This window comes from Phalacrocorax carbo, chromosome 3 (assembly GCF_963921805.1).
Source record: "Phalacrocorax carbo chromosome 3, bPhaCar2.1, whole genome shotgun sequence".
NCBI classification, from domain to species: domain Eukaryota; kingdom Metazoa; phylum Chordata; class Aves; order Suliformes; family Phalacrocoracidae; genus Phalacrocorax; species Phalacrocorax carbo.
The window spans coordinates 17933643-17960808 of NC_087515.1; the positions used below are offsets into that span (position 1 = coordinate 17933643).

Below are 27166 nucleotides of genomic sequence, written 5' to 3' on the forward strand. Positions count from 1 at the left end.
CTTTCGCAAAAGATCTTAAAGGTAAGAAAAATCCTGTGCCCAAGCACCTCAGTGGTTTTTTATCCAGTTTAAGATTCAGGATTGCTTTCAGAAGAGACATTTAGGGTGTAGTCCTTTCCTGGTCATGTAAACACTGTCTTTGCAGGTGTGATTTGTACTATCCCGCCATGTTCAGTTGCAAATCTTTGTCCTAGGTCTGACCTGGGAAATATTGGCCCTACTGTGACCGTGCCACAAATTATTATTTGGTGTTTGAAAAGTGCTACGTTCAGGGATGAAGTGGAAATAGTTGTGGCACTGCAGAAAACTTCTAAGAGCTGCTGCCTTTTACATAACTTGGAGAAGTTACTATCTAATGTTCCTCGTGGGCAGATTAAAATTAACTTATCTCAGCCAACAGAAACTACACACAGAGCCAAATGATTCCCCACAATCCATGTGTTTCCCTGTTCCATATTAGCCTGACTATAAGCCACAAGTCAAAGCCTTGTCCTAAATTCATGTGGCTTTGCACCTAATGAAGGTGTAACTCTGACTCACAGGGATTAAATTTCAATGAATTATTGAAGAACTCTTAATTTGATTTAACACCTCAGCAGTAGGAAAGAATTTATTCTGTCATGACTAAATTTCATGGCTATGTTTCAGAAAATTAGCTGCTTTTTAATGACCATGCTGGCAAATTTTTGCAGTGCCATAGAAAAGGTGAATGGTTGGAAATATTTTTGTAACCACTAGTGCAATTTCTCACTCCATAGTGTAAATACACAGTGGCCTGCCACAGGTTTCATCTCGGTCTTGTTTTCTCATGTGCATTCTGGATTTGCCTGCAGATACTGGCCTCTTTACTCTCTGAAGTGTCCCAGAACATTCATAGACATATTTCTGAATCTGTTGCGCTGTGTATTTCTTTTTTAACCTTGCTCTGGAATGAATCACTCCACCCTCCCTCCAGCATGAAGACAAATATGATTGCTGCTCCTGAACATATGGTACAGAATAAAAAAGGGTTATCTTGTAGGAGTGTATCTGTATGGATCACTTATCACACATTCCCCAATGGAGGATTTAGGAGATAACACCTCTTTTTCTTTTTCAAAACGTTCATCATAATAATTTTTCTGTCTGCTGCTTTCCAACATGCTAATGATTACTCAAGAGAGAAAAGCCCGCTCCCATTACAACTGGCCTTTTACGTGTTGGTCAGCAAAGTTGGATCCAGTCTATCGCCAGAGGCTATTTGCATAAGATGCAAAAACCAATACACAAAAGTTATGCTCCTTTCTGTGTTCATCATGCTAGATTTGTCTAGATTCATTCACCATAAGAATGAAATTCAGATTCTGGAATGTTTGTTGACATTATGTCACTACTTTTTGTCTCTCAAGACAGCAACCTGTGATCACATGAAAAGACAGATTTTCAGTTATAAACTTCTATGCTTCTCTGAGTTTGAGAGATAAGATGTTAGTATAATATTTTATCCCAAAGCAATCTTCTCAGATTACAAGGTCTGTCTCCCTCAAGAACCTATAAACATCTTCAGAGAGACACATGTGATGAAAGCAAAGGGTCATTATTTCACAGGAATTCACTACAGTTTTAGGCAAATACTTTGAAGACTTCAGAATGCTTTTACCAATATCCAAAAGTATCTAACTAGAATAGTCTCTAGAGGAAATCCTTTATAAAATTCAAGAGGCAGCCACTCTGAGCTGAGGGAATACCTGGCTCTATTCTTGTCTATAAAAGAATCCTATACAGGTGGAGTTGGGTCCTCTGATGTTTCTCTGCATTGGCTAAAATAGATTTAAGGCTTGGTAGAACAATGACTACTGCAGCTGCCCACACAAAAGTTTACTAAGGGATGACAAAAGCAGGCCTAGCTAGGAAACCTGACTCAAACATAATCTCTTACATAGGCAGTTTGATTCAAGTTTGATGATGCCTGGTGTCAGGAGTGCACACTTTTAAGGATGGGAGGAAGAAAAGATTACCACGGATGCAGGATGACTCAGATAAAGGTGCATTGGAAGTATATGGGACAGTATGACCATAAAAGATGACACAACGAAAATGCAAATGCATCATCTCGTTTCATCTGGGTTTAAATCAGAGTAGAGTCATTGGGATAAGCACAGTGGTTGTAGGAAGCCTTTTAGTACTGAGGCTGTTCACCTATCCACCAGCACACTATGCCTTAACTCTTCTTTCAGCAAGTATCAGCAGAAGTGTTTTAAGACTGTGCCAAACATGCGCCACTGGACTGAATCTGTGATTATTTCTTAAAAGAAGCCTGCAATCTCTCAAGTGTAGCCCTGCTGGCATTGTGGTACTTGAGACCTTGACACAGGCATATCAACAGCACCAGCAGAAGCAGCAAAGAGGAAGACGCTGATGAATTACTCCAGTGACAACTAACCACCCCAGACAACAATACGCTCAAAAAGACAGATCTAGACCAAACCTCTTTCACAATGACCAACAGCACAGAAGGCAGGCTGAAAGGCAGAGATATCTGTCTGCAGTACTCAAAGTATCCCCGGATACGATTGTCCAAGGGACTGGCTAGCAAAGGATATCCCTACGGTCAAGCAAGAAAGGATACATTTTCATAATTTCCACTCTCAGTTGCAGCCTACTGCAAAGTATCATAATACCCTCTTCTCCATTTACTGACAAGTGCAAATGTTTCTTGCAAGCTGGATCTTGCTGAGATAAAATCCATTGAAAAGGTTCGAGAAGAACAGGATAGGAGAGACAATGGATTGTAGCTTCATAGCTTACCCAGGGAATAAACAATGAAGAGAGAGACTTTGAACTTGCCATGTGCTTTCTGCAGCTGTGAATGTTGCTTAAGGTTTGGTAGGATCTTTCCTACCAGAGTTCTAGACCAGGCGTCTCTGAAATGATCAGTACCTGTTTTTCCATCAGCCTTACTTTCAGGACTGTAAGGGGTAGGTTGGCACTTGGAGACAAGCACTGACTGAAAGCTTGACAGCCTTCTACCACGTCAATTAAAAAGGCTCTTCATAGTTGTCAAGGAAGATAAGTCCATGTAATACCTATTTTTGATAGAGCTTAAGAAAATCCATTCAGCATACAACTGCTGTGACATGACTGCCAGTTAAAGTAATATTCACAGTCACAAAAGTTAAGGCAACTGAAATCTTAACGCATACAACTGTAGCATTACTGTACACAAAGATGTTCAGTTTTATTGAACCTGCTGACTTTACCAGAAGACTTTGATTGACAGTTTGACTGCTTTTACATTCTTGCCTTTGTAGGAGACTGGTTCCCAAAGGCTAAGAGCAGTACAGGTAGTCATGATCATCTAGTCTGACCTTCTGGACAGTCCAGTCCAGCACAGGCTGAGGAGTTTGTCCAGAGATTCTTGCACTGAGCCCCAGCACAGCAGTTTACTGGACATACGGTCTTAAGGATTTCTCAGGAGATCCTCCTCCTACTACTGGTTCATAGCACAAGGTTAAAATGTCACAGCTCATTTTCAATTTGAATGTATAGGTCTTCAGTTCAGCCTGAGAAATATAAAGAGCGGTTTACACATCTGCATATAAAGACAAACCAATAAGCAAACAACAGACTTTGAGGCATGGTGGAGACAGTCACTCTATTTAAATCTGTTGTGAATTATTAAAGTTGTGAGTTTTGCTTTTGGAAGTGTCAGAGGATAGTATGAGCTTCTATACTTGGGGGAGGAGGGCAGAGGTTGCAGACATTTGGAACATAAAGAATAATGTCATGGGTGATGAATGGGCCAAGATGACTGGCTAAAGAGTCAGTGGCTCCTCATAAAATGGTTGAGGGATAGGCTTGAGAAAGCCCACGTGGCCACCCACAGGCAATCTACCCAAGGCCATGATAAATATGAAGACAAGTATCCATAGTTTGTTTATGGGAAAAGACTTAGGACAACTGGCTGAAATTAAACGGGATACAAAGATACCATGGCGTAAGGAAAAAGAAGGTGGTCCATGTTTTTAACACCAGCTCTGGAGTGTCCAGAGATAGGTCATTTGTTTCATATCTAGCCACTTCTACTTGAAATATGCCTGTGACTGTGAGGTACTTCTGTGTATTATTGTCATTATTAAAAGAGACATCGAAAAAACCCCAAACATTTAGAAGTTTTTTCTGAAGGTCACAGGACCACACGAACACAGAAAAACATAAAACCTGTGTCTTTTCAGCTTAGCATGTTAGTTACAGCTGCTACAGTAGTACTGAATTCTAAGGTGCCTCTACTACACTTTGATCATCAGAAAGTCTGTGGGGGAAGCCAGTAGTGCTCCGCCCAAGGGTTTTGTGCAGCAGAGCTTTAATGCTTTCATGAAAAGCCATTTTCAAAATTTTGTTGTGTAGGTGAAATAAAGATGACCTTTATCCTTTACTTTTCTCCATCTAAGGTCAACAGCAGTTTTGTGATCTACTGACAACGGCACATGATGCCCATAAAGGATATCCCATTGCTGCCAATTATTAATAGTTGCATTTCACGCTCCTCAGGGCCATAAGTCACTCAAAGCTTCAGCATTTGAGAATGATGGAACATCCCTGGAACAGATAAATCCATAAATCCTTCCAAGCCAACAAAAAATTGCCAGCTTTCTAGGAGTTTCTTCACAAGGCAGGCTAGTTTTCAGATTAATATGTGCATGTAACACAAGAAGGGGGAAACCAGATCACTAATAGGAGAAATCAGAGAAGTAATTTAAGGCTGGTTATTGTCACTTCCTGTACTCTGTTCACTGTTGTTCACTTCGCAGAAAGAAAATGTCACAGGCAGACATCGCTTGCTGTCCACAGTATCTGCATCTGCAGCAATCATTTAATTTGCAGTTGTGCTGGGAAGCACATTCTGAAACACATGACTTATCCCAAAAGCAGCTGTATAATAACATCACGAACCAGCCTTCAAAAGGACTGCCTGTGGGAGTAGTGTCTCAGTCACGTCGTTCAGAGATCTATCTGCTGATTTTAGCCACCAAAAGTTTTTACTTCTGATAGCTCTGTAGAAAAAAATTCATGTTTCGGGGGAGCTGGACTATGTTTAGGCTAATGCATCATCTACAAATGCTCAGCCACTAAAAACACCACCTTCCTGGCTGGCCAGAGCTCAAAATCTACCACTACGTAGGGACAGAGTCTGGCCCTCATCCTGGCAACATGGAGGGCCAGCCCTGCAGCCTGGAGCTATGCTGAGTCCAGCTCACAGGTCCTTCAGAGATGTGAGCCCCAGGGAAAGGGAGAGCAGTTGTCACTCTGCTCTGACGGTGTGCTGGAGCTGGCAAGAGGAGGAAGGACAACCTTCCTCGAGCTGCCTCTGCAATCACTGTCTAAACTAGATGCTGGAGCTAGGTGGTACGAAAACATTGCCTGGGGAGCCAGGCAGTGTGTTTGTGTAGATTGTCAACTACACTCAACTTTTTCATAAACAAAACAGAGGACATGTGAGATTCTTAGAACTCTCAGCTATATACTGTAAAGTTCTGCTTTGAAGTTTAACATTAGAGCTTTTCTGGACTAATAACAAAAAAAATCTCCTGCAGTCCTCAGAAGCTGTAGTTTGTTAAAAAAAAAAAGTAGTTTTATTTGCATCTTTTATTTTTAATAGGAGTGTTCACAGATTCAAGAAAAAAAATTTAGCCTTTTCAGCTATCTATTTTCAAAAGCAGAACCTAGGAAGCTTTTTTTACTGCTTGTTTTTCAGTGAAAGCCTTTAAAATTTTAATGGAATAGAATATTATTTCCCACATATTTTTCTTACATGTTGTATAGTTTCACTTTTCATTTTGGGGGAAAAAGATCTACAATTTTCTGAGTTGTTCTACCTATAGATATTTAGAATTTGCAATGGCCTAATTAAGAAAAGCTTGAATACTTCTTTGAATAGTCAGTCTCTGCAAAGTTCTGGTGCTTATCCAAATGTGACAGTGAAATTTCCATAGCTTCTGAGGATGCAAAATAAGACTGGAACCCACAGAAAAGAATGTTACGCTTCCTTTTCTGGCCTGCTTTACAGCAAAAGAACCTCATGTTACCCCTGTGCTGGAGCAGAGAAATACTGAATTTTTAGAGAACTGTGTGTGTTAACACATCCTTGGAAGCAATATTGCATTTCTTATCTCTGAGTCCTCATAGCAGGTTGCTTCCACCTGTGATTATCTCAAGTGTAGTTGCCTCTATGTATATGTTAGATATATGTATCAGGAACATCCTACGTTGACTGATGAAACTGTGTCCGAAGTACCTCATCTACCTGTGCTCAGTAAAATAAATGGTTAGCATAAAAGGTATCTCAAAATAGTGGGGCGAGAAGAGAGAACATAAGGATAAACAGTGAGCCAAATCATAAAACACAGTCCCAAATTATTTATCTAGCAGAAAATTTAAAAAAAATATCCCCGCACAGAAAAGTCAAAAGTCATATCTCTCATAATTACACTAGTTATCAAAAAGTCTCACAAATCCTCCAGACTGATAACTCTGAATAGAAAACAAAGCTGAGGAAATCTCAGTCTGGTCGTGGATTAAATCACAAGTGGAAAAAGAGGATTCAGTCCTGACAAATGGTCTGTCGTGACTTAGCTCTACTCAGCTTTTGATTTGTAGAAAAATCCATAGGGGAATAAAATGAAAAGAAATAGGGATTGCATTAAGCAAAGTTACATGTAACTCATATTTGGGAATGGAAAGGGGGAGGAAAGATAAATAATTTTTTTCCCCAAATTGATCACCCTGCCTTCATGCACCTTTTTGTGTGTTCACATATGTCACCCTTTTCATATTGTATTTTCCAACTTCATTCCTCTGCCTTTAGCTAAATGTTGTGCGGCTTTGTGCCTTTTTGAACTGTCATTAAAACAACATATAAGAGACAGCACTGTAGGTAAACAGCAATGCATGTCACCAGGTAAATTGTACTGTCACTTCAAGGAAAAAGACAAATCATCATGCACTCAAAAATGAGCAAAACATCTGAAAATATGAGAGCCGCTTGCTGTTTCACTTAAGAGCAAACCTGAGTGGGGAGGGTGTGGCTGGGATGGGACAAGTGTGGTATCTATTGGTAGTGTCAGAGAATGACAGAAAAATATGATGGCTCCCAGGACATGAACTTCAGCTGGAGGTTTTCGACTCCTGCAGCTGCAGCTGCGTAAGGCAGAGCTGTTTGGTTTCTGTCTGGCAGAGGGGTTCATTACTCATGCCAAATCATCCCATCCCTGAGGGAGCTTTTGTAAAGTGCACAACTTGGATGTCTCTCAGACCACGTGTTCAAAGCTCCTACAGGCACTAACACTAGATGCATCTAGAAAACCTTGGTATTCTGATGGCAAAGCTGGTAAGATACCTCAAAAGGAACATATTTTTAGTGTTAAAATAAGGGTTTCTGCTAGATCCATTTTTTTCTTGTCTCTTGTCAGGAAAATTACAATGAAAGCTATAGCTGTGGGGAACCACAGTGCTCTTCCTCTCCCTGACACCTGTGAGGGGTGCTCTGCTTCGAGCCCTTGCTCTGCTCCTCCACCACATCCTCTGCTCCTTTCCCGCTCCCCACAGAGAGCCACCCCTTCTCCTTGTACACCCTGACCATCTCTTTGTCACCGCAGTGGCTGAAAGCAGGGACAGTATGGGGGGAAGGAGGACCTCTGTGGTAAGAGGAGAGAGAGAATAGTGAATATCATTAATTTAGGGAGCTTTGCTTCCAGAAGACTAACTCCCCAAGGAGCATGATATGTGGTGGGTTTGAGGCTGTCACTCCCAAAGCTGCAACATCCACAAAGAGATGGGTAGCAACATTTCCACATTCCAAATGAAATACTTTTAAAGTTTTCTTTCCATAAGCAAACAAAGCAACTGTTATGGAGAATTTTCAGCCTGATTCTTGACAGAAACAGATGTTGCAATATTGGAATTTCCCATGGGACAGATATTCCAGGATTTGTTACATTTTAAACAGGGCTAGAAAATAAAACTGAGTTAATATACGGTTTGCTTCTTTATAGCCACTGCAGAGGCAGGTGCTTGGAGGGTGTGCTAGACAGATGTTACACTCTGCTGCAAAGACTATAAGAATAACTAGCGTGGATTTTTTTAATTAGTTTTTAAATCTGCTTCTTGTTCAATGTAAGAAGCAATTACTTTGTGGTCCTGTCCTACTATATGGCAGATTAAGGTTTACTTTGTGTAAACTGAGGCACTAGCTTCAAAATTTCCTCAGGATCTCATATTTGGGAACTAGTAAATGTGATCTGATTTGAAAAGCAGCCTGCAGCTTTTTTGAGTATATGCTTCCTTGTCATCACAAGCTTAACCAGGGTTAAGCAGAATAGAAGAAAACGGCAGAAGTCAGAAAAACACTTGCAGGTCGTCTCCTCAGGGACTTTCTCTAAGTCTGCTTCTACAGCTTTCCCTGGCCTTCCTTTTCTACCCTAAAAACATGGAAATCTTCTGAACTGAAATCACGTAAAGAGGGGTAGAAAACAGGTTTTAACCTGGTGTGGATGTATACAGTTTCACTGATGGACATGAAGTTCGGTAAGCATGTTAATCCACTGTCAACTGGGCAGGTATGGGAGCCAGCAAACTGTCAGGAGGTGACAGCAAAACTGGCAACTTCTCAGCACCATGAAGCTGTAAGGTCACAGCTTGACCACCCTGAGCTAGAGCACGATCTTGTCTAAGTTCATAGTAAATGCAGGTTCCCAAATGTTTTGTGAAAGCCTTGGCCTTGTTACTGTGACTTGCCACATCCAAGCAGTGCCAAGAAAGAAGAAGGAAGAAACTTGTTTACAGAACATACATACAGTGAAAGCAGTGAGGCAGCAAAAAGTCTTACCAAGACTTTGTTCAATACGACCTTTGGTAATTGAACAACATCTAATGACTCTAATGGACAACTATGAAATAGCAAGGAATGGAGAAGTGCGACCAGCCATCGTCACTACAAGGTCATATGAATTTGGACAGGAAGTTGTAGGACTCTGCTGGAGTTAGGCACCACTGAAAAAAACATGTTACAATTCCACATCGCAGCAACATAAAACTTACCACTATGTGTGCTAATCAGGCCAAGGTGCAGCTGTCGTTGCCTGCTTCTCTGTGCTACTCCTTGTCTTCTTTGGGGTTTTCAGGAAAGACCAGATAGGTTTGATTCCATTCACCTGTAACCTCCAGTTCAGCACCTTAGTGAGTACCTAAATTTTTGCCTGCAGTACAGCTAGCAACAGGAGCAAGGTTTATATATACACAAACTAAGCCTGCTAAGGAAAAGGGAATTTTTCTATTTGTTTGTTTGGAGATGCAAAGGCCAAATTAAAAAAGCCTTATACTTGCTAGATAAAATGTGTCCTTTAAATGCATTAATATGAAGGTTAAAATCACTTTTCTAGAGTAAAGCTATATCATTATTATTATTTTCTACTCTAAAGCCAAAATATCAACTAAATTTTGCAGGAAGTTTTATGTCATTGTGCTGCTCCCAGGAGTACACCACCTCTGCCTTCCAAAATGCTATTCCTCTCACCCCACTTGGATAACCAGCATGTTCATAAACTCCAGTAAAGCCAGTTATTAACACCTGTGCTACCACACAATGGTATACAAAGAAAATGGTATACAAGGAAATCCAAAGAGAAGCTGCTTAAGAACAACTAAATAGGAGGATTTACTCTGAAAAATACTCCTAACTCTGGCATAACTACCTAATTAAACCATAGCCAATATAATTATCAACCATGAGAGAGCCTGGATGAGGAAAACAAAGAGAAAATGTGAAACAAGCAACAATATTATGTTTTAGTGAGGAAAAATCCCAAACAGCTAAAACCTCATATGCTTCCATTAAGCAGAGCTCCTATATCACAAGGTCTCGCCACCTCTTCATCCCACTCCAACCTGGTGTTGTACAAAGGTGCAGTACTAAGCCCTGAAAATGGGACTGTTGCAGTCCCTCAGGTTTTTGTTAATACTCTTCACAGGCATGAATCCTGCTCCCAGTATTTATTTCCCCTTGCAAATAGTCCTTCACCTCATGAAAGGTGTTAGTGTCCCTAGAGAAAGAAAATAGAATTTAAACTACTAGCCATACATATATTTTCATGTCCTCAGTGTGGCTCATCTCCCTAAGCAAATCATACAAAAACTGAGTGTCTATCAGAGGTATTTCTGTGCTGTTTTTCTAGTAGAGAGATTGCAGCATCGCTAGTGCCACTGAGTGTGCAGGAGGTTTGTCTGACACTACCCAGAGAAGATGGGGCTCTCACTGCGCTCCGCTCAGCCAGCAGACACTGCTGTGACAGCAGCCATTCCAGGTGCTATAAGGCCATGGATGAAAGGAGCCAGGTTCTGAAGGTGAGTGTTTCCATGGTGGTCGTTCCTCCTTCCACTTGCTCAGAGAGCAAGGCACAGTCACATCATTGACTGAAGCAGCTACCAGAGGAGGCTGCAAGGATCAAGGGATGGAAGAGAGAAGCAGGGGTCCTCTTGGCTCTATTACCTGTTCAGTTTATGGGAACATCTGGCTTCCTCTTAGGGATGAAAGGGAAGAGGCACAGAGAGACAGGACAGCTTCAAGCCAATTACCTTAACTTCCCCTCCCCTCTCCTATTGTCCAGCCTTGGCAGAGCTGTCAGATTCCTCCACATGGCACTCCCAGGCGGTGAACCTCTGCATGCAGCAAAAAGAGCGGGCACGAGGCTAGTGATCCATCCTTGCCCCAGAGTAACCAAGCTGAAATTCTGCCTCTACATACGCAAATTAGCAAGGTTTAAGTTCACTTGGATGCTGCGACCCCAACTCTGCAGTACAACATGGGGGAGGCTCAGTGATAACTGCCAGGTACCTTTCTCATTCTGCAGCAGTCTTCTGGAGAAGAGAAACAGGCATCCCCCACCCTCCCAGCACCGGCAGAAGGACTGATTCATCAAGCTTGACTCTCTGAGGCAATCTGCCAGACGACAGAGCTGCTGGTGGGGTGCCTTGATGCTGTCAGCTGCCCATATGTCTATCGGGCAGCTACTGCCTGTGCGATTCCCACTCTGAGAAAAATTCAGAGCACGGTTTGGGATGTCTACATGAGAACCAATTGCATAATCCAAGCCAATTAAATAAACAAATAGTTAATAATAATAATAAAAAAAATTGGGGTTGAGCAAACAGCTCTTTTATTTGTTTTCTTATCAAAATGAAGTAAATTATGAGGTAATAAATATATTACAAAATTTAAACCTAGGCAAATTCAAAGCGATGCAAGGGGAGGGGAGGGAGGACAGATGGGCAAATTCAGCACAAATTCACACCTAGTGCTGGCTGTCTCAAACTGTTCATCTCTGCAAATAATCTAGTCTGTAAACCGGGAGCAGCTGAACAGAAGGGGTTTACTGTATAGCCTTACATTGATGTCTACAGGGATTTTTCAGCCACCCAAAAGTGTGCCTGTAGCTGCTAGTGGATGAGCTCTTTCCCATCCAAGGATGCCAGACTAGTTATCTTTCTCTCTTCCCCAGCACCAGTGCATCCCACTCTGTTGCTGTAGTACACAGGTTATTTTGCTTCCACTCTACAGTGCCCTCTGACAAAGGCTGAAGCCAATTCCTGTCTCCTTTCTGGGCAGCATCACTTTGTGGGATTCTTGTCAAATGCTCTGGGGCATAATATGGTGGTGCTGTGACTCCAGGATATCAGCAGGACTGTGGCAATAGCACAGATCAGCCTGCTGGCTGGGCTGTGTTTTCTCTGCTATGAAAATCAGAACATTTCACTTTTAATGTAGAAATTTCTCAATAGTGTTATAGTTTCAAGGTTTCTTTATATTGCAGATCTATCCTGTTATCTTCAGATAGGACTGGATTACCTTTGTGCATGGCCCTGTTAGAGATTGTTATGGATTACAGGGTACATGTCCATACTGCCCTCATATTAGACTCTAAAGCAAGACACATTTGGGTGAGAATGGCAGTACAACAATGAAATAACCCACATAATGTTTTCAAAGACGTCCATTACCTCACATTTTCTTTCTTTACCATTGAAAATTTGGGCCACATTTCTCCTGTGCCCTTTTAAGAACAAAGAAAGGATAAATTACTTCCTTGTAGTACAAGCCTTCTTTGAAAAACCTACACACTCAGAAAATTACATGGAGTATGAATCTGATTTCTGCCTCAAGTTTTAAGTTCCTCAGCTTGTCTGAAATCCTCCTCTTTCATCCTTCCCTGACCAAAGCATTAACACAAAGACTGCTCACCATCAACATCTCAATTAAAGCCTCAAAAGAGTTTTAAATTAGAAACAAAGGTTGCATTAATCTTGTACTGGATCACTTGAAAATAATTATTTTTGCTCACTCTGAGTGTATATATTTTGCTTAGAAAATCTGCCTATTATAGGCAAATCCAAAAAGAACCAGGCTTCTAAGAGCTAAAGCTAATGAAGATTTCATAATATAATTTATTTAGTCCAGTGTATTTTTATTTTTTATCTTTCTCGTGCTATGTATTTTTCAGTTCTATATTTTTCAAAAGATGAGTCTTAAGTAGTTTCTCTATGGAAACAAGCTGTATCATTGTTATCATATGTTAGGGTTAACCAGTGCAATCATTGTACAAAAAAGTATAGTTTTTTTCTGAAAATAACCTGAGCATACAAGCAGAAAGGCCAGTATCAAAGAGAGAGGGTATAAAAGGAAATTCAGGGTAAGCAATTAGACAGGTGAGTCTGTAGCTACAGCAGCAAAATAAGGCACTAGGTTTTGGTTGTGTTTGTAACCTTGATTTATTCTCTCCCTGCCATCCTCCTCATCCTGTGCCATGTATTTGATAGATAAAATGGTTGTACATAAAAAATTAAACATGATTTCTTGCACAAACCCCAAAACAATGCCCACAGACTGAACTCAACAGTGCTGGAGAGACAAGGAGTATTAGGAACCTGTTGCAGGAGGAGCAGGTGCCCTCCTCCAAGTACCTCCTACCAAAAATCTAAAACAAAGACAACTTTGAAATGGGTAAAAAGTCTTCCTGTGACTTCAGAGCTGGGCTGTACCAGGTAGGGTGTCAGATGGCTGGGGAGGCAGGAGCTGTCAAGGCACCCTGTTTCACCTACCCACAGCCTGAAGCCTGCACGTGAGCAAGTGGGAGCTAAGTTAAGCAGAATGATCTCAAACTGGAAAGGCAAATTTTAGGAACTCAGCATGTTTTAGGAATACAATATGCTTGTAAGCTTTTATTTTTTATTTATAACTCTCTTCAGAGCACCTGTGGATAACAATAAATCATCCTCTCCTTCAAACAGGTAGTTTCCAGGCACTACTTTTACTAGAGGGTCACTGTTCTTGAAGGAGATTTCTTGGTAGTCTGGAGATTACCTGGACTCCTGGTGTCCCAGTTAAAACAAAGGGTGAAGTGAAGCGAAGGGGAAAGTTCTCAGATACAGATTTGGAAAGGCTAGGAGTAGTTGCCATGCTCTGTGCTCACTGATACTTTGTCCATGTCTCCTAAAAGGACTCAGGTATCAGTAGCTGTGACCCAAAATGAGAAAGGAATTAGAGTGGATCTCTGACACCACCTGGAACTCAATGGATCAGCACTGGAGAGACAAGAAGCATTGGGAACCTGCTGCAGGCACCAGCTGAAGAAGTAAAAACTTGGACATCAAGTGAAACATCTTGGGTACTTACATGTGATTACATATACAAACTATGGAGGAAATCAAGCCTTATTGTTTTCATTATTTCTTTAAGGAGACAACACACCTCTGTTGTATAGGTACATCATTACAACGAAGTCCTGATCCAAGTTCGATACTGTTCAGGATGCCTTTCCCAAGCCAAACAGATTTATAACCTAAGTTTAACAACAGTAACAACACCAAGCATGCTGTATTTTCTCCTCAAATCATTATATTATGAGGAGGAATTATCAGATTTGTAATGTGAGGAAGGACTTTATTAGGAACACATTGAAAGCTAAGTCAGAACTTCCCACAGCTGTGATTCTGTAGGCATGTTGTTTCTTCCACTGGCTTACCAAATTACCTTGAGCAAATTATTTATCCTTTTTCTTCATTTCGCTCTCTAAAAAAATAACGGTGATCCCTAAAATGCAACATTTTCAGGCTGAACAAAAGCCCATCAGAGTCAATGGTGACTACTCATTTCTGTAGGCTTTGAGTCAAACCTTCAGTCAAGCATTTGATGTTAAAATTTGTAATTATCTGTGCTAACCGTTACTACCTTGCATGACTATGAATGACATGGGAAGTTGTTGCTATTAAGCAGTCAGCAAGTGGCAACAGGTTTTTTTGCACAGAGCAGTACATGAACTGCTATAAATCTGCCCTAGATTTGAAATAGTACAGATAGTTGTAACTGTGCAGCTGTGTGCTGGCTTCTTAATATTCAGGAACGGTATGAATCTGAATGTGTTAAAACTTTTCATTTAGATATCAAATTGTTGACTCACCTGAAGCTTAATCAAAATCTTATTTCAATAGTTCATTTTGGCATCAGACGTGTAGCTTGTTACTGCAATGACGGGTGAGGACAGCTCCTGGCATTTGGGTTCAGAGCAACTGAGAGAGAGGATGTGGCAGATGTTATGGGCAAGCATTAGCTCATCCCGAATTCCCCTCAAGTAAAAATGCTGAGCCTTTGATGAGCTAAATAAATAATTAGCAGTGGAGATAAAAAGGGAGTACTGCTGTCTTATGCTGATAAACCTATTCTGATTTCCTTTCCACCCTGTGAAACACCCTTGGCTGTGGTGGGATTACTTCCCAGCAGCACAACAGGGGCTGGGATAAGAATCAGGCTCTTTGCCTTTGTATTCAGCTCCTGAGGCAGGGCTTGCGGGTAGAGCTGTATCATACAACATCCCCACATACCTCACTAAATGTTACCTGGCAGTTGTTAAACTTTGAAGGAATTGGGAATGCCTCCAAGCCAGGGAAATGTGCTGTCCTGCCCTTCTCTGCTTGCCCTTCTCCGCTCTGCTGGGGCACCGTGGCTCGGGCAGTGGTAATGCAAGTGCCTCTCACATGTCCTCACATACTTATTATATACTCATATAAAGAGACATATCTCCTGTAGGGATAAGTGGCCGTTTAGTATTTTGCCTTTCTGTGGCAATTATTAAGGAAGAAAATGTTGGTCTTGGCAGTGTTTGCATGGTCTGCCTCTGCTCACGATGAACTGGACTGGCTCTGACCGATGGGTTTCTCATCAGCTCCTGTACAAGCATCAGGTGGATGAAAGTTCGTCACAACAGTCTAGGACAACTTTAGTGACGATACTAAGATTTACATCTACTTATCTTTAATTCTTGCTTATTTTTACGATATTTCTTTTTTTTTTCATAATTTATCTTACTATTTTCTACTTAATTATCTGGCAATACATGTAATTTTTGTCATTTTTACCACATTTTCTTTCTTATTTCTCAATGATTTATCATATTGCAAAGGGAAAAATAGAAGAAGAAAACAAACACAAGCAAACAAACAAAAGACAACCCTAAAATACCCTTTGTCCCTGTATTTTTTTTCCATTAAGAGAGACAAAATAAAATGAAAAGGCTTTATGAAAATTTTTTCAGCAGAAGCAAGTAAAACCCCACAGCCCTAGAATACATGCTTCTGTGAATCATCGTTTTCATTGTGTCTAATGCCTTTCAGCAAGCCTGCTCTTGCTGAGGGTCAATGCACACTACTGCTGCAAACCACGCTCAGATGACCTGAAGTACCAAATACCCATGTCAAATTTCTCCTGCTTTGCTCATATATATTTTGCTTCCCTTTGGGACTGTGACTTCACGTTTTTATTTTTATACAGTTGCTGTCTCAACCTGTCAAATACAAACAAATAATGCATGATGATTAATGTCTTCATGTGATGTCCTTCCTCCCAGTGGTTGTTTTATTCAGTGTTTAAATATGTAAGTGCTTTGACAAAATCAAGGTTTGTATCCTGGATATAATGCAACTGCAATAGCTCAGCTCACATATTGAGGATGAGGAGGGGGTTTTGTGCCAGCTGTGAGCCATGGAGGAAGGTCAGTGCCTAGCCAGGTTGGAGACAAGGGTGGAAACAAACAAGGGGTAAAACAGCAGCAGGCATTTACCCATATCTTCATCTGTATGAGCCCATTGTCCAAATCACGAGTAAGGACAGATGTTCAGGTCAGAATAAATTAATACCCTGCCTTTTCTGAAATTACCAGAACTATGTATTTCTAACTTTTCTCAGAGAGAAAATGATGCGATCATGTGTTACTACAGCATCAGGATGTTGAGATTATTCGCCCTAAAAACAACAGGGCAGAACTTCCTCTGTTTCCAGTCTTTAGCTGGTAAACCTCCACACAATAGGCTTTCATTGCAAGAAGAGTTAGCTAGACAGCAGCATCTCCTCTGATGCAAGACCTGGTGTTCAGTGTGGCCCTGATGTTTGAGAGAACATCCTTACACAACTTAGATATTTCTGAAGTTTGCAGCACCTTACTCATAAAACATTTTCTTATTGACATGCAATTGACTAGAAGAGTGCATGGGTATTTTTATCCCACTATGCTGTGGGAAATTCAAACTCAGTTAATTACTTCCTGCCTAGGTTAAATTATCCGTAAGTGCAAATGCTGAAGTTATTTTTTGCTCATAAATGGAGTTGTGCTATTGCCTGACTGCCAAACTGCAGCTAATATTTAACTGAGAGGTGACAGGATAGCAGTGGTTGGTGAAGTGATCTCTGTTCAGCCAGTCTGTAAAGCACTTGCAGTAAAAGGAGCTGTGCAAATGTAAATCATTATTATATTGTTTGAGTAATCAAATCCATGGCACCATTGTTTAAATAGACTGGAGATGTGGAGCCATTTATTCATATTTTAATGCTTAGACTGCCTGCTACATAAATTATATGTGGAAAAAACAATCTTTCAGAGATATATAAAATACTTTTTTTTCCCAGTGCTGAATTTATAAGCTAGGGAGAGTATAGTGCCACAGTAATTCTTAATTCGTACCATTGTTTTTACCACTCTTAGTACAAAATACCACAAAATAAAACAGACCCAGATTTCTCATAAATCTAATGGCAGTGTCGCACTTCAGATGCACAGTTATAAGTGGCTGCATCATTGCTTAATTCAAAACACAGCCAGAAGGCTCAGTATGACCTGAGAAGTTCTACAAAACACTTGCAGATTTATTCATCTTTTGAAATAGTAGTGAATGTATATATTATACCAATGCCCGATGGCCAAAACTGGGATTTGGTCCCACATCATTTAGGGTGCTCTACACATAAAAAAGACACAATCTCTGTCCCCAGATGCCTTACTTGAATTCAAGTCTTTCAGTTATGTAATGCTCCATCTTAATCATTCATAATTATCCCTGTTGCTGCAGACCACTTCAAAGCAACTGTCTCCCTGTTCATTTATGTGGGTGCCTGGTTGCACAATAGTTTCTAATGTGTTTATCCCTATGAGGCAAGGCAGTGTTGTCACCCCAGGTTACAAATGGGAAACTGAGGCCCAAAGATACTATCTTCCAGATTTTTATATTTCAGTTCAAACCCGTATTCAAAATGAATTAAGTATGCCAGTGCCTAAGTTGCACTGGTCATATGTCTGATGCTCTTAAAAGTCTAAAACACTTTCAAAAGGAGAGTCTAGACTGAGAAGAATATATGCTTAACTCTTAACTTTCCCAGGAGCAGGTAGGATTTCTATGATAAAGCAGATATCCTAGTGTTTGCTCCTTTAACCCTGAGCCTAAGGACAAATATTGCTTTGCAGTCCTCCAGTCTTATTCCATCCCTTTCTCTGTTAGACATCGGTTACTTTTCCTGCATGTTTTTCCTTCAAATAAGAAGTGATTTTCAGTTGTGCATTTTGCAACAAACTTCTGGTCTTGGCTAAAAGTGATGGGTACAATACACATTTACTATCATTGGTGTGTATTTAAGGGTGATTTATATTACAGAAAAGGATGAAAAATGGAAAAGCTGCTGCATTAAAACCCACACAACTGTCTAAGCATACCCAAATTCACTTGGCTCTGGCCTTTGCAAATTGTCTTCAGTGATTAGTTCACAGTGTCAAAGGAACTGCCCACCTGAGTGGTACTTGGGATTAAAGAATCACAGAATGGTTGAGAATATAAGGAACCTCTAGAGGTCATCTTGGCCAACACCCCTGCTCAAGCAGAGCCACCTAGACCCAGTTGCCCAGGACCAATATCTCCAAGAATGGAGACTCCACCACCTCTATGGGCCACCTGTGTCAGTGCTCAGTCACTATCACAGTCAAAAGGTATTGCCTGATGTTCAAATGGAATCTCCTGTGCACCTTCAGATGATGCCTCTTGTCCTGGCACTGGACACCACTGAAAAAAGTCTGATTCAGTCTTCTTACACCCTCCCTTCAGATATTTGTACACATTGATGAGTTCCCCCTAAGCTTTCTTTTCTCCAGGCTGAACAGTCACAGGTCTCTCAGCTTTTCCTCATATGTGAGGTGCTTCAGTTCCATAACCATCTTACTGGCTCTTTGCTGGGCTCTCTCCAGTATGCCCATGTATCTTTTGTACAGAAGAGCCAGAACTGAACACAGTACTTCAGGTGTGGCTTCACCAGTGCTGAGTAGATGGGAAGGATCACCTTCCTCTATATGGCAAGACCACATAGCAGGCTCAGGTTCAATCTTGTGTCCACCAGGACCCCCAGGTCCTTTTTTGCCAAGCTGCTTTCTAGCCAGGTGGGCCCAGCATACCTGGCTGTGATGGCTTTGGCTGAGAAGGGGTTAATTCTCTTCACTGTGGTGCCTGTGGTGGTTGGGGACCTTTCCAGCTTCCCGCACTCTGCCGCGTGGGCAGGAGGCTGGGAGAGGCAGGGCCACGGGCGGGGCGGCTGACCACGACTGGCCAATGGCATGGTCATTCCTTACCGCGGGACACCATGACCAGTATTTTAATGGTGGCAGTTGGCGTGCGGGGGGGGGCAGTTGTGGCTCGGGGGCTGGCAGTGTTGGGTCAGCGGGCAGTGAGCGGCTGCACCACGTGCAGATTGTTTTGGTTGTTCATTCCCCTCCCCCTGCCCCATGTTTCGCGCCTCTCATTGTTTTCCTTTCCATTGCATTTTTTGTTGTTGTTGTTTTATTTTAATTATTAAACTGTTCTTATCTCAACCCACGAGCATTACCCTTCTGATTCTCTCGCCCATCCCACCAGTGGGGAAGTAAGCAAGCGACTGTGTGGGGCTGAGTTGCCAGCTAAACCACAACACTGGCATATGGGGTTATTTCTCCTCAGAGGCAGGACTTGGGATTTCTTTTTGTTGAACTTCATGATGTTCCTGTCAGGCCATTTCTCCAGCCTGTTGAGGTCCCTCTGGATGACAACATGACACTGGTCTAGCAGCTACTCCTCACAGTTTTGTGTCATCAGCAAAATTGTTCAGGGTACACTCTGTGCCATTATCCAGGTCATTAATGAAGATATTAAATAGGATTGGATGTTAAATAGGTTGTGGACCAGTACTGGCCCTTGAGGTATACTGCTAGTTACTGGGCTACAACTGGACTTCATTCCACTGATCACAGCCCTCCTGGTTCACCCATCTGGCTAGTTTTAAATCCACCTCACAGCTCATGCAGCCCATACTTCATCAGCTTCTCTACAATGATCTTATGAGATAGTGTCAAAAGCCTTAGTGAAGTCAAGGTAGACATCTACTGCCTCTCCTTGTCTACAAGGATGTCTACCATCATGAAAGGTTATCAGGTTTGTCAAGCATGACTTTGTGAATTCATGCTGATGACTTCCAGTCACCTTCTTGTCCATCATGTTCCTGGAAATCGTTCCCAGGATTAGTTTCTCCACCACCTTTCCAGGGATTCAGGTGAGACTGACTGGCCTGTAGTTCCGTATCCCGTATCCCCCCTCTTGTTTGTTTTGATGATAGGAGTGATATTTGGTTTTCTCCAGTCCTCAGGTATCCTTCCCAAGTGCCATGATGGCCTTGTGCTGACATTAAACCAGATCCCTCAGCACTCAAGGGTGCATCCCATCAGTGCCCATGTATATCCAGTTGTCTGGATTGGAGCAGCATGAACCATAGCTACATGTGCTAGACAAGAGACCTTATTATATGACAGTAGTTTAAAAAAATTATTTTCAGTTCTCAGAGAAATTTAATTTCCACTTTAAAAGGCCCTGCTTTCATAACCTGTGTATGTGAACAGAAAATATAGATAGCAATCTATCTTCTTTCTGTGGCATCTGCTGGCCATGATGTGTCTTATACCATTAACCAACAATTTCTGTTTTCTCCATCCAGGGTACCATGGGTTTGAGTGGCACAAAGATGAATAGGACAGTTAAGGAGAGTGAAGAGGAAAGAAAAGTTAAAATGAATAAGCAAGGTAAATCAGGAAAGGGAAAAAATACAAAACAAGAAAAAAACCCAGAAAAGCAAATTAAAAAGAAAACCCAAAGAAAACAAGCAAACAAACAAAAAAAAAACCACAAAAAAACCCACAACAAAACCATAAACAAACAAACAAGCAAAAGGCAAAACAAGCTTTCTCTTAGAAAATTCTGCCTTAGAAAGAGAGGAATCCTGGTTCTGTTCCAGGTGAAACAATACCATTATCTTGACAGCAGGATTGTTAAAAGCAGTGCAAGGACAAGTCAGAGAGAGAGAAAGAGCTCATTGGCACCACACATAGATCAGTACAGCAATGGTGTTAGCCTGTGTGTGACACATGACTCCAGCACAGGCCCCTGTTGTAGGATCTTTTTCAATAAGAGCACAGATCAAGGCACAAAAAGGAAGTTCTAAGATATATCTAAGAGTTAAGTTCATGCTCCGTTAAAGGGGGAACGGTCCATTCTGCCAATGATGTGGAAAAGATAAGATAGCATGTCACCTCTGAGAAGCCTCAGTTATTGATTTGGTGCCAATGTTAGGGGCAGTCCTTGTCATTGCAAGCTGACGTTGACCAAGCTGCCTCTGAGACATTTGCACAAGCTATTACTCCCTTCCCTCCAGCTTCTCCTTCTCACTCTGGGAAGCCGTGTGGAACAGAGTGCTGATCCAGGACAGTGCTCATTAGATCAGTGTCAGAAACATGCACCCTGAATCTACCAAAAGAGATAAAAACCTGCTGCTACCATCAGCAATGAACCTGAGACAGCAAATACAAGGGAAGGTCAGATGTGGGAAGCAGACAAACAGTGCTCCTCCTTCTAATCCTCATTAGGATGGCAATGGTGTAGCCAGAGCCAATCTTGAGATTCTGATACCATTTCAGCTCCCTGAAATAAGGAGGCCTAACAGACAACACTTGCCACTATCTCCCACACCTTTTAATTTTCATGGGACCATTGCATCCCACCGTAGTCTCCTTTCTGCCATCTGGAGCTCCTGCATGTGGAAGACCACAGCTGGGATGGAAGTGAGAATGGGACTGGTGTCCTGGGTAATGATCAGGAGAGATGTTAATATCAATGGGAAGGAAGAATTTCTGCTTTCACTCTTTCAGTCTGAGTACAACGTTCATGAAAAATTCTTAGCAGAAAATGCAGCAAACTTTTGTCTTTTGTGCATATAACATTTCTTACTAGTGAGGCAGGATTCCTTCAAACTGATCACAGCCAGTGTGCCTCAGTCCTGGCATACCAATGTATATTAACGTATATTAAGTGCCCATCATTTTAGCAGCTAAGCAGTATCACATCCCGTTTAGCACATACACAGCATTTTATAGAGCAGAGCACTGTAGAAATCCTTTTCCCTTAGGTTTTTCTACATGCTCATTGCAGTGACATGCATCTGACCAATTAAAGCAAAACAGCTTTAGTTAATTAACTCTAAGGGACCGAGCAGTTCCCTGGCTGAAAGTCATAAGAGCTGGTTTTATGTTATGAGTGCCAGTGATTAACTCTCAGATGCTGGACAATTCAGTTCATCTTCCTATGCTTCATTTTTCCCTGGTGCAAAATGTAGAGAAATAAAATTTGTTTTCTTTGGTGAAGTGCTTTTGAGAGCTGTGAATGAAATGAGCTATGCACCATCAATGAATTCTCAAAAAAGCTCCAATGGGAGATTTATGGAAATACCACTGTCCTCACTGTGCCTCTGGAAAACTGAGCCACAACCAAGAAAAGCAACAAAGGGCCAAAACCTCACTGAGAGGCAGCAGTGGGGACAGGATAAGAATTTAGGGCTGTCTGATGCCTTGGCAGCCACTTGTTCTTCCGGAGCAGTCTGGCAAGATGGCGTCCTTCTCTCATTTCTGCCCATGCCACACAAATTTCAACCCTCCAGCTACTAGATTGCATGTCTTCACTTCTGCATTGTTTGTTTATTTGCCACGAGGCCATCCTCCTCCTCAGCAAATCAATCAACACATCCAGTCACTCCCAACACCTGACAACCTCCACAAATGTCTCTTTCTGTTTGCAGGGATATTCCCGTTCACTGGGCCAAATTCACTATATGTATAGGACTGTACACAACCTTCAGAATATTTTTGCAGACTTCCATTGGGCTCAAGATCTTAAATACTGTTGAGTTTTTTGCCAAAATCTTTGCCTTAGGAAAAACTGACACTAGCATATTTTTTTTCATCCTATTCTTATTACTCTATCGTTACTTAGATTTATCTTATCCTTTAATTCTACTTAACTCCACGTAGTTGCAAGTCCCAAAGCTAACACACCAGTTCCACAGTATATTAGCCAGAGCAAGGCAAATAATTTGCACCTGCTAATTGATTTCATTATTCCCACATATTTTTATAGTTGAAGAATGGAAGTAGAGAACCGATTTTCCTCAGATTTTTTCAGTATTTGAATAAATATCCTTTTAAAAAAATGTTCTTTGGACTTATTTGTCACTATTTCTTCTTTTGGCAAAAAGCGTCTAAGTTTGGAGCAGTTAAATATATCACTTTGTTGTTTCTGTTCCACAACTGATTGAGATAAAAGTACTTCTGACACAAAATTTTGTCCATGTCAGCTAAACATTCTGAAAACAACTTTAAAATTAGATTTCATTGTAGGAGGAGAGTGAGTGAAAAACATTACAAGAATGTTTACGACCCCTCATTTTGACTTTCTCATTTTAAAGAAAACTATGCTATGGTAAAGAAGAAAATAGCAAGGTCTGTTCTGGTATCTAGTGGCTGAGTACCATGACTTGACCGGTGCCTCAGCTCTCACTGCAGGCAGAAGAAGGACAGAGTATTTTGCAGGCCAGTAGATAGTAACCTCAAGCCTACTGAGGAAATCAACGGCTTTAACTATTTTTTGGCCAGAGATTTATCTCAAATTATAGTCAAAACCTAAATTCCGTTGTTCCTCTACCAGATCCAGTTTTTATTCCCTGGCTTCAGGATGCTTCTAAAGCTATAGCGGTTTATGTGTTTGGTTCTGTTTTGCCCTGAGATTCTAACTTCTGCTGGTAGCTCACAGACTTCAGCTCAATGCATCTGATACTGCTGCCTCTGCAATAAAAAAGCAGGAAAGGGTGGTTTCTAGGGATTCATCATTATCATGAACATACTACATCAATAATTCTTCCAAGATAGAGGGAAAAAAGCAATAACACTGTTTTCCTGATCTGTTAAGCATTTTTAATCCCTTAAATTTATTGCTTCTTTCTTTTTCATATCTAGGATCACTGCAAGAGTGACTCTTTTTTTACATCGTTAAAAGTCGGAGAAGTTCTGGAACTGGAGGAGCGTAGTGAACATTCAGGGCTTGTTTTTGAAATTATCTCTATCTCTTCTTGCATTTAATATGGTATAAAACATTAAATGCTCCAAAGTTGTCAGCCATTACAGTTGTGTGAAACAGATGTTAGCGAAGTAAGAAACAAGCTCTTTCATATAGGTGAAAAACGTCTTGCCAACAACCCCAATCTTGAATCGCAGATAATTAGAGCCTGTGTTATGGGTAGACAGCACAAACTTCCTCCCACATTGCTTCCTCTACAGTAGTAGGTTTCAGTCCCACCTACAGCAGGTGGAAAGGGAAACTTCTGACTTCCAGCCTGTCAAATTTCTCTTTCTTTGTTAAACCTAATAAGGTGGTTACCAACTGCAGTACTATTTTTTCCTAAACTGGAAATTTTACTGAAAACAGCTCTTGTTAGAGAATAAATACTAAAAAGGTTTGTAATGTATTACTTAGAAAAGTGATGAACAGACCAACAGATAAACTGACAGACACAACACAGATTTATCAGACGCTGCTAATGCTACTGGTGGCAGTGGCAGTGCTACCTCAGCTCAAAGTCAATGACCTCAGTTCTGTGACCTAAGAGTAAAAGACTTCAATCATGCTTTCCTCCCCCTGGCACCATCAGAGGACAAAACAGCAATCGCATTTACCTGTAGATCAGGACTTCATCATCCGAGCAATTATACTGCAGCTGGTACATTTTAACCCGAGGGGCCGACTTGCTCACTGTCCACTTGACCAAAGCTGAGGTAGTGGTCACATCTGACACCAGGACAGCCCTTTCTGGTGGGCCTTTTGTTTCCCCTCGATTAGACTTGCTGGAGCTGGTGATGTCTGAGAGTCTTGATTTCGGTGGGGCTGCTCGGCCTGTTCCATTGCTGAGATGGGGGAGCTGAACAATTGAGAGCTCAATCGTTGCAGTGGACTCTCCAGCAGCATTGGCTGCTATGCATGTGAAAGTCCCATAATCTTTGGAGGTGGTGATAAGGATATCTAAGGTGCCATTGTCATAGACAGCTGTCCTCGAAGAGTTGCCAATGAGACGGTCATCAGGGGCCACCCAGTGAATGATGGGGGTGGGATCCCCAATGGCTTTGCATTTGAGTGTGGCAGTTTGCCCTTCTAATACCAACAGCTTGTGAGTATGTTGTGTAATAAGAGGAGGCTCGCAAACAAATTCTTCCTCACGTACATACCAGAAGTACCTTCCCTTTAGACCTGGAGGAGAAGCACAAGTTTCCATATCGTCATCTCTGTCAAGTCGCCTTAACCATAGTAGCTCGCAGTTGCAATGCAGCGGGTTGCCCCCAAAGCTGAGAGACAAAGGTGGAGAAAACGGGGTAACAGCTAATGGAATTACTTGAGATCTTGCAAATATAGGATCTGGGGGGAGCTTCTGAAGTCTGTTGGATGTTAGATCCAATCTTGCCAATTTCTGAAGGTCTGCAAACGTCCCCTCTGTAATATAATCTATCAGGTTATGATCCAAACTGAGCTGGTGCAAGTTTATCATCTTCCTTATAGATTCCCAGGGAATGCTTCGGAGGTTATTGTAGGAAAGGTCTAAGTCTTCCAATGTCATCAAAAAATCCTCAAAGGCTTCATCAGAGATGCTGCTTAGCTGGTTGTTGTTTAAAATCAAATGCTGAAGGTTAATTAAGCCTCTCAAAATATCCTCTCCAATGTCAGGCAGCCTGTTGCTGTCCAGATGCAAAGACCGAAGACTCTCCAAATCAGTGAAAGAATAGGGCTGTATGTAACTGATGGTGTTTCTGGACAAAGTAAGGTCAACAAGTCCAGACATATTGGCAAAATCCTGTCGACTGATATTAATAATAAAGTTGCCCCCAAGTCGGAGTTCAACAGTCCTTCGATCTATGTCTAGCGGTACAAATAGGAGACCCTTGGAGGGACACAAAGTCCCCAGTGACTCAGACAGGTTCTGACAGACACAGTATTTGGGACAAGCGTTGACCGTGACAGCCATTCCAAACACCAGGATGCTGCAGAGCAATTTTTCCATGGTAAATCACGCAACAGTACCTGCAAGAAATGAAAAGAGTTACAAGGAACATCAGCAGTTATGATACAGCTACCTTTCCTCTCACGTTTTAACTAACATCTACCTCCACAGAGGCTTTGCAGTGCCTTCTCTCAGGAGTCACACCTAAAGTGATCATCACTCTGGGATGGGAACATTAAGTGTTACATCAACAGGTTTCCCCACATAATGAAATTCTTTCTAAAAAAAAAATGTGGGTTTCATTCCAAATCTGAACGGGGTAGAAATTATTAGTGTTTATGCCTGATAATAGGGTCTTATGACTACCTTTTTTCTCATTACAGTTTTATAATTTTTATTGGGTAGCTGGTAGAGGACAAATCCTGATGTCAGATTGCATGGCTTGCTTAAAACCCTGAAAATTTTCATTTGGAATAGTGCCTGCTTCTTTGAGGGTAGAAGCTGTCTTATAGTAATTACATACTGCTGCATAATAATGTGGAATTAGTCTTAGGGTTGAAATAACTGATTTTATGGATAAAAATAACTGCATATTTACCCTTCAGTAATGTGGTTAGTAATGACCATGTAATTATCTGGCCAGTCCTGGGGTGAGTCAGTTCACTTGCCCACCCATAATAAAATTCATGTTACACAGCACAGGAAGCAGAAATCGCTTGCATAATCGTCACCTGGATTCACCCTGTGTTCAGACAACCTATGGGAAGGATGGCATCATCTAGCTCCAAAGAGGAGAGATGCAGGGGAAACTTGTGCTACCTTAGGCTCCTGGCAAGCTTTCTGAAACATCCATGCTCACAGGCTGAAAAACTTTCTGTTGTAGTGACAGCGGGGTTCTCACGTGTGTCCATGGTCCTCCTTTGCATTCCTAACTATTTCTCTTTGCACCATTATTTCCTTTCTGTTTTTCAGCTCTCACATGCTTTTCCAGCTTGAGCTGTGAGGTATGTGTCTTTGAAGAATAAACAAAATGTATTTACAGGTTCACTTGGAGGGCCGTTTGTGGCTGGGAGAAGTTGCAGCCCTGCTTCAGGTTTGGGAATATCTTCTTGCATAGTTTCATTGACCTTCTTCCCACACATGCAGGATATAGGTAAAATTGTTTCCTTTCTGTTTATCCCTTGCCCAGACCCTGCTATCAAGGAGGGGCAAAGAATGGGCAGATTGTTCATTTCTAACCCTCATTCTCCCTTTGAGGAAACGGCAGGTTGATAAAAAGCTATATTTTTGTGAGGGATCTGCCAGGCTTTTTTTCCAAGATGGTGTGCCCTAGCCTCCAATTGCCTCACCTGTGGCAGTAGCTACAGGCACAATGCAGGCTATAATTTCCAGCATGGCCATTTTAACCTGTCCTCATGAGTGTTTGTCTGTCCTCGG

The 27166-nt window shown here is 41.5% G+C and overlaps 1 protein-coding gene across 1 annotated transcript in view; it reads right to left on the reverse strand.

The window, feature by feature from the left end:
* Window positions 1-25791, reverse strand: part of LRFN2 (leucine rich repeat and fibronectin type III domain containing 2) — a 41804-nt gene extending 16013 nt beyond the window's left edge. Inside the window, exon 1 of the mRNA XM_009507085.2 lies at window positions 24417-25791. Coding sequence (XP_009505380.1) covers window positions 24417-25789 — 1373 coding nt within the window. The 5' untranslated portion in view covers window positions 25790-25791. The remainder of the gene's footprint in view (window positions 1-24416) is intronic.
* Between the last annotated feature and the right edge of the window lie 1375 nt (window positions 25792-27166).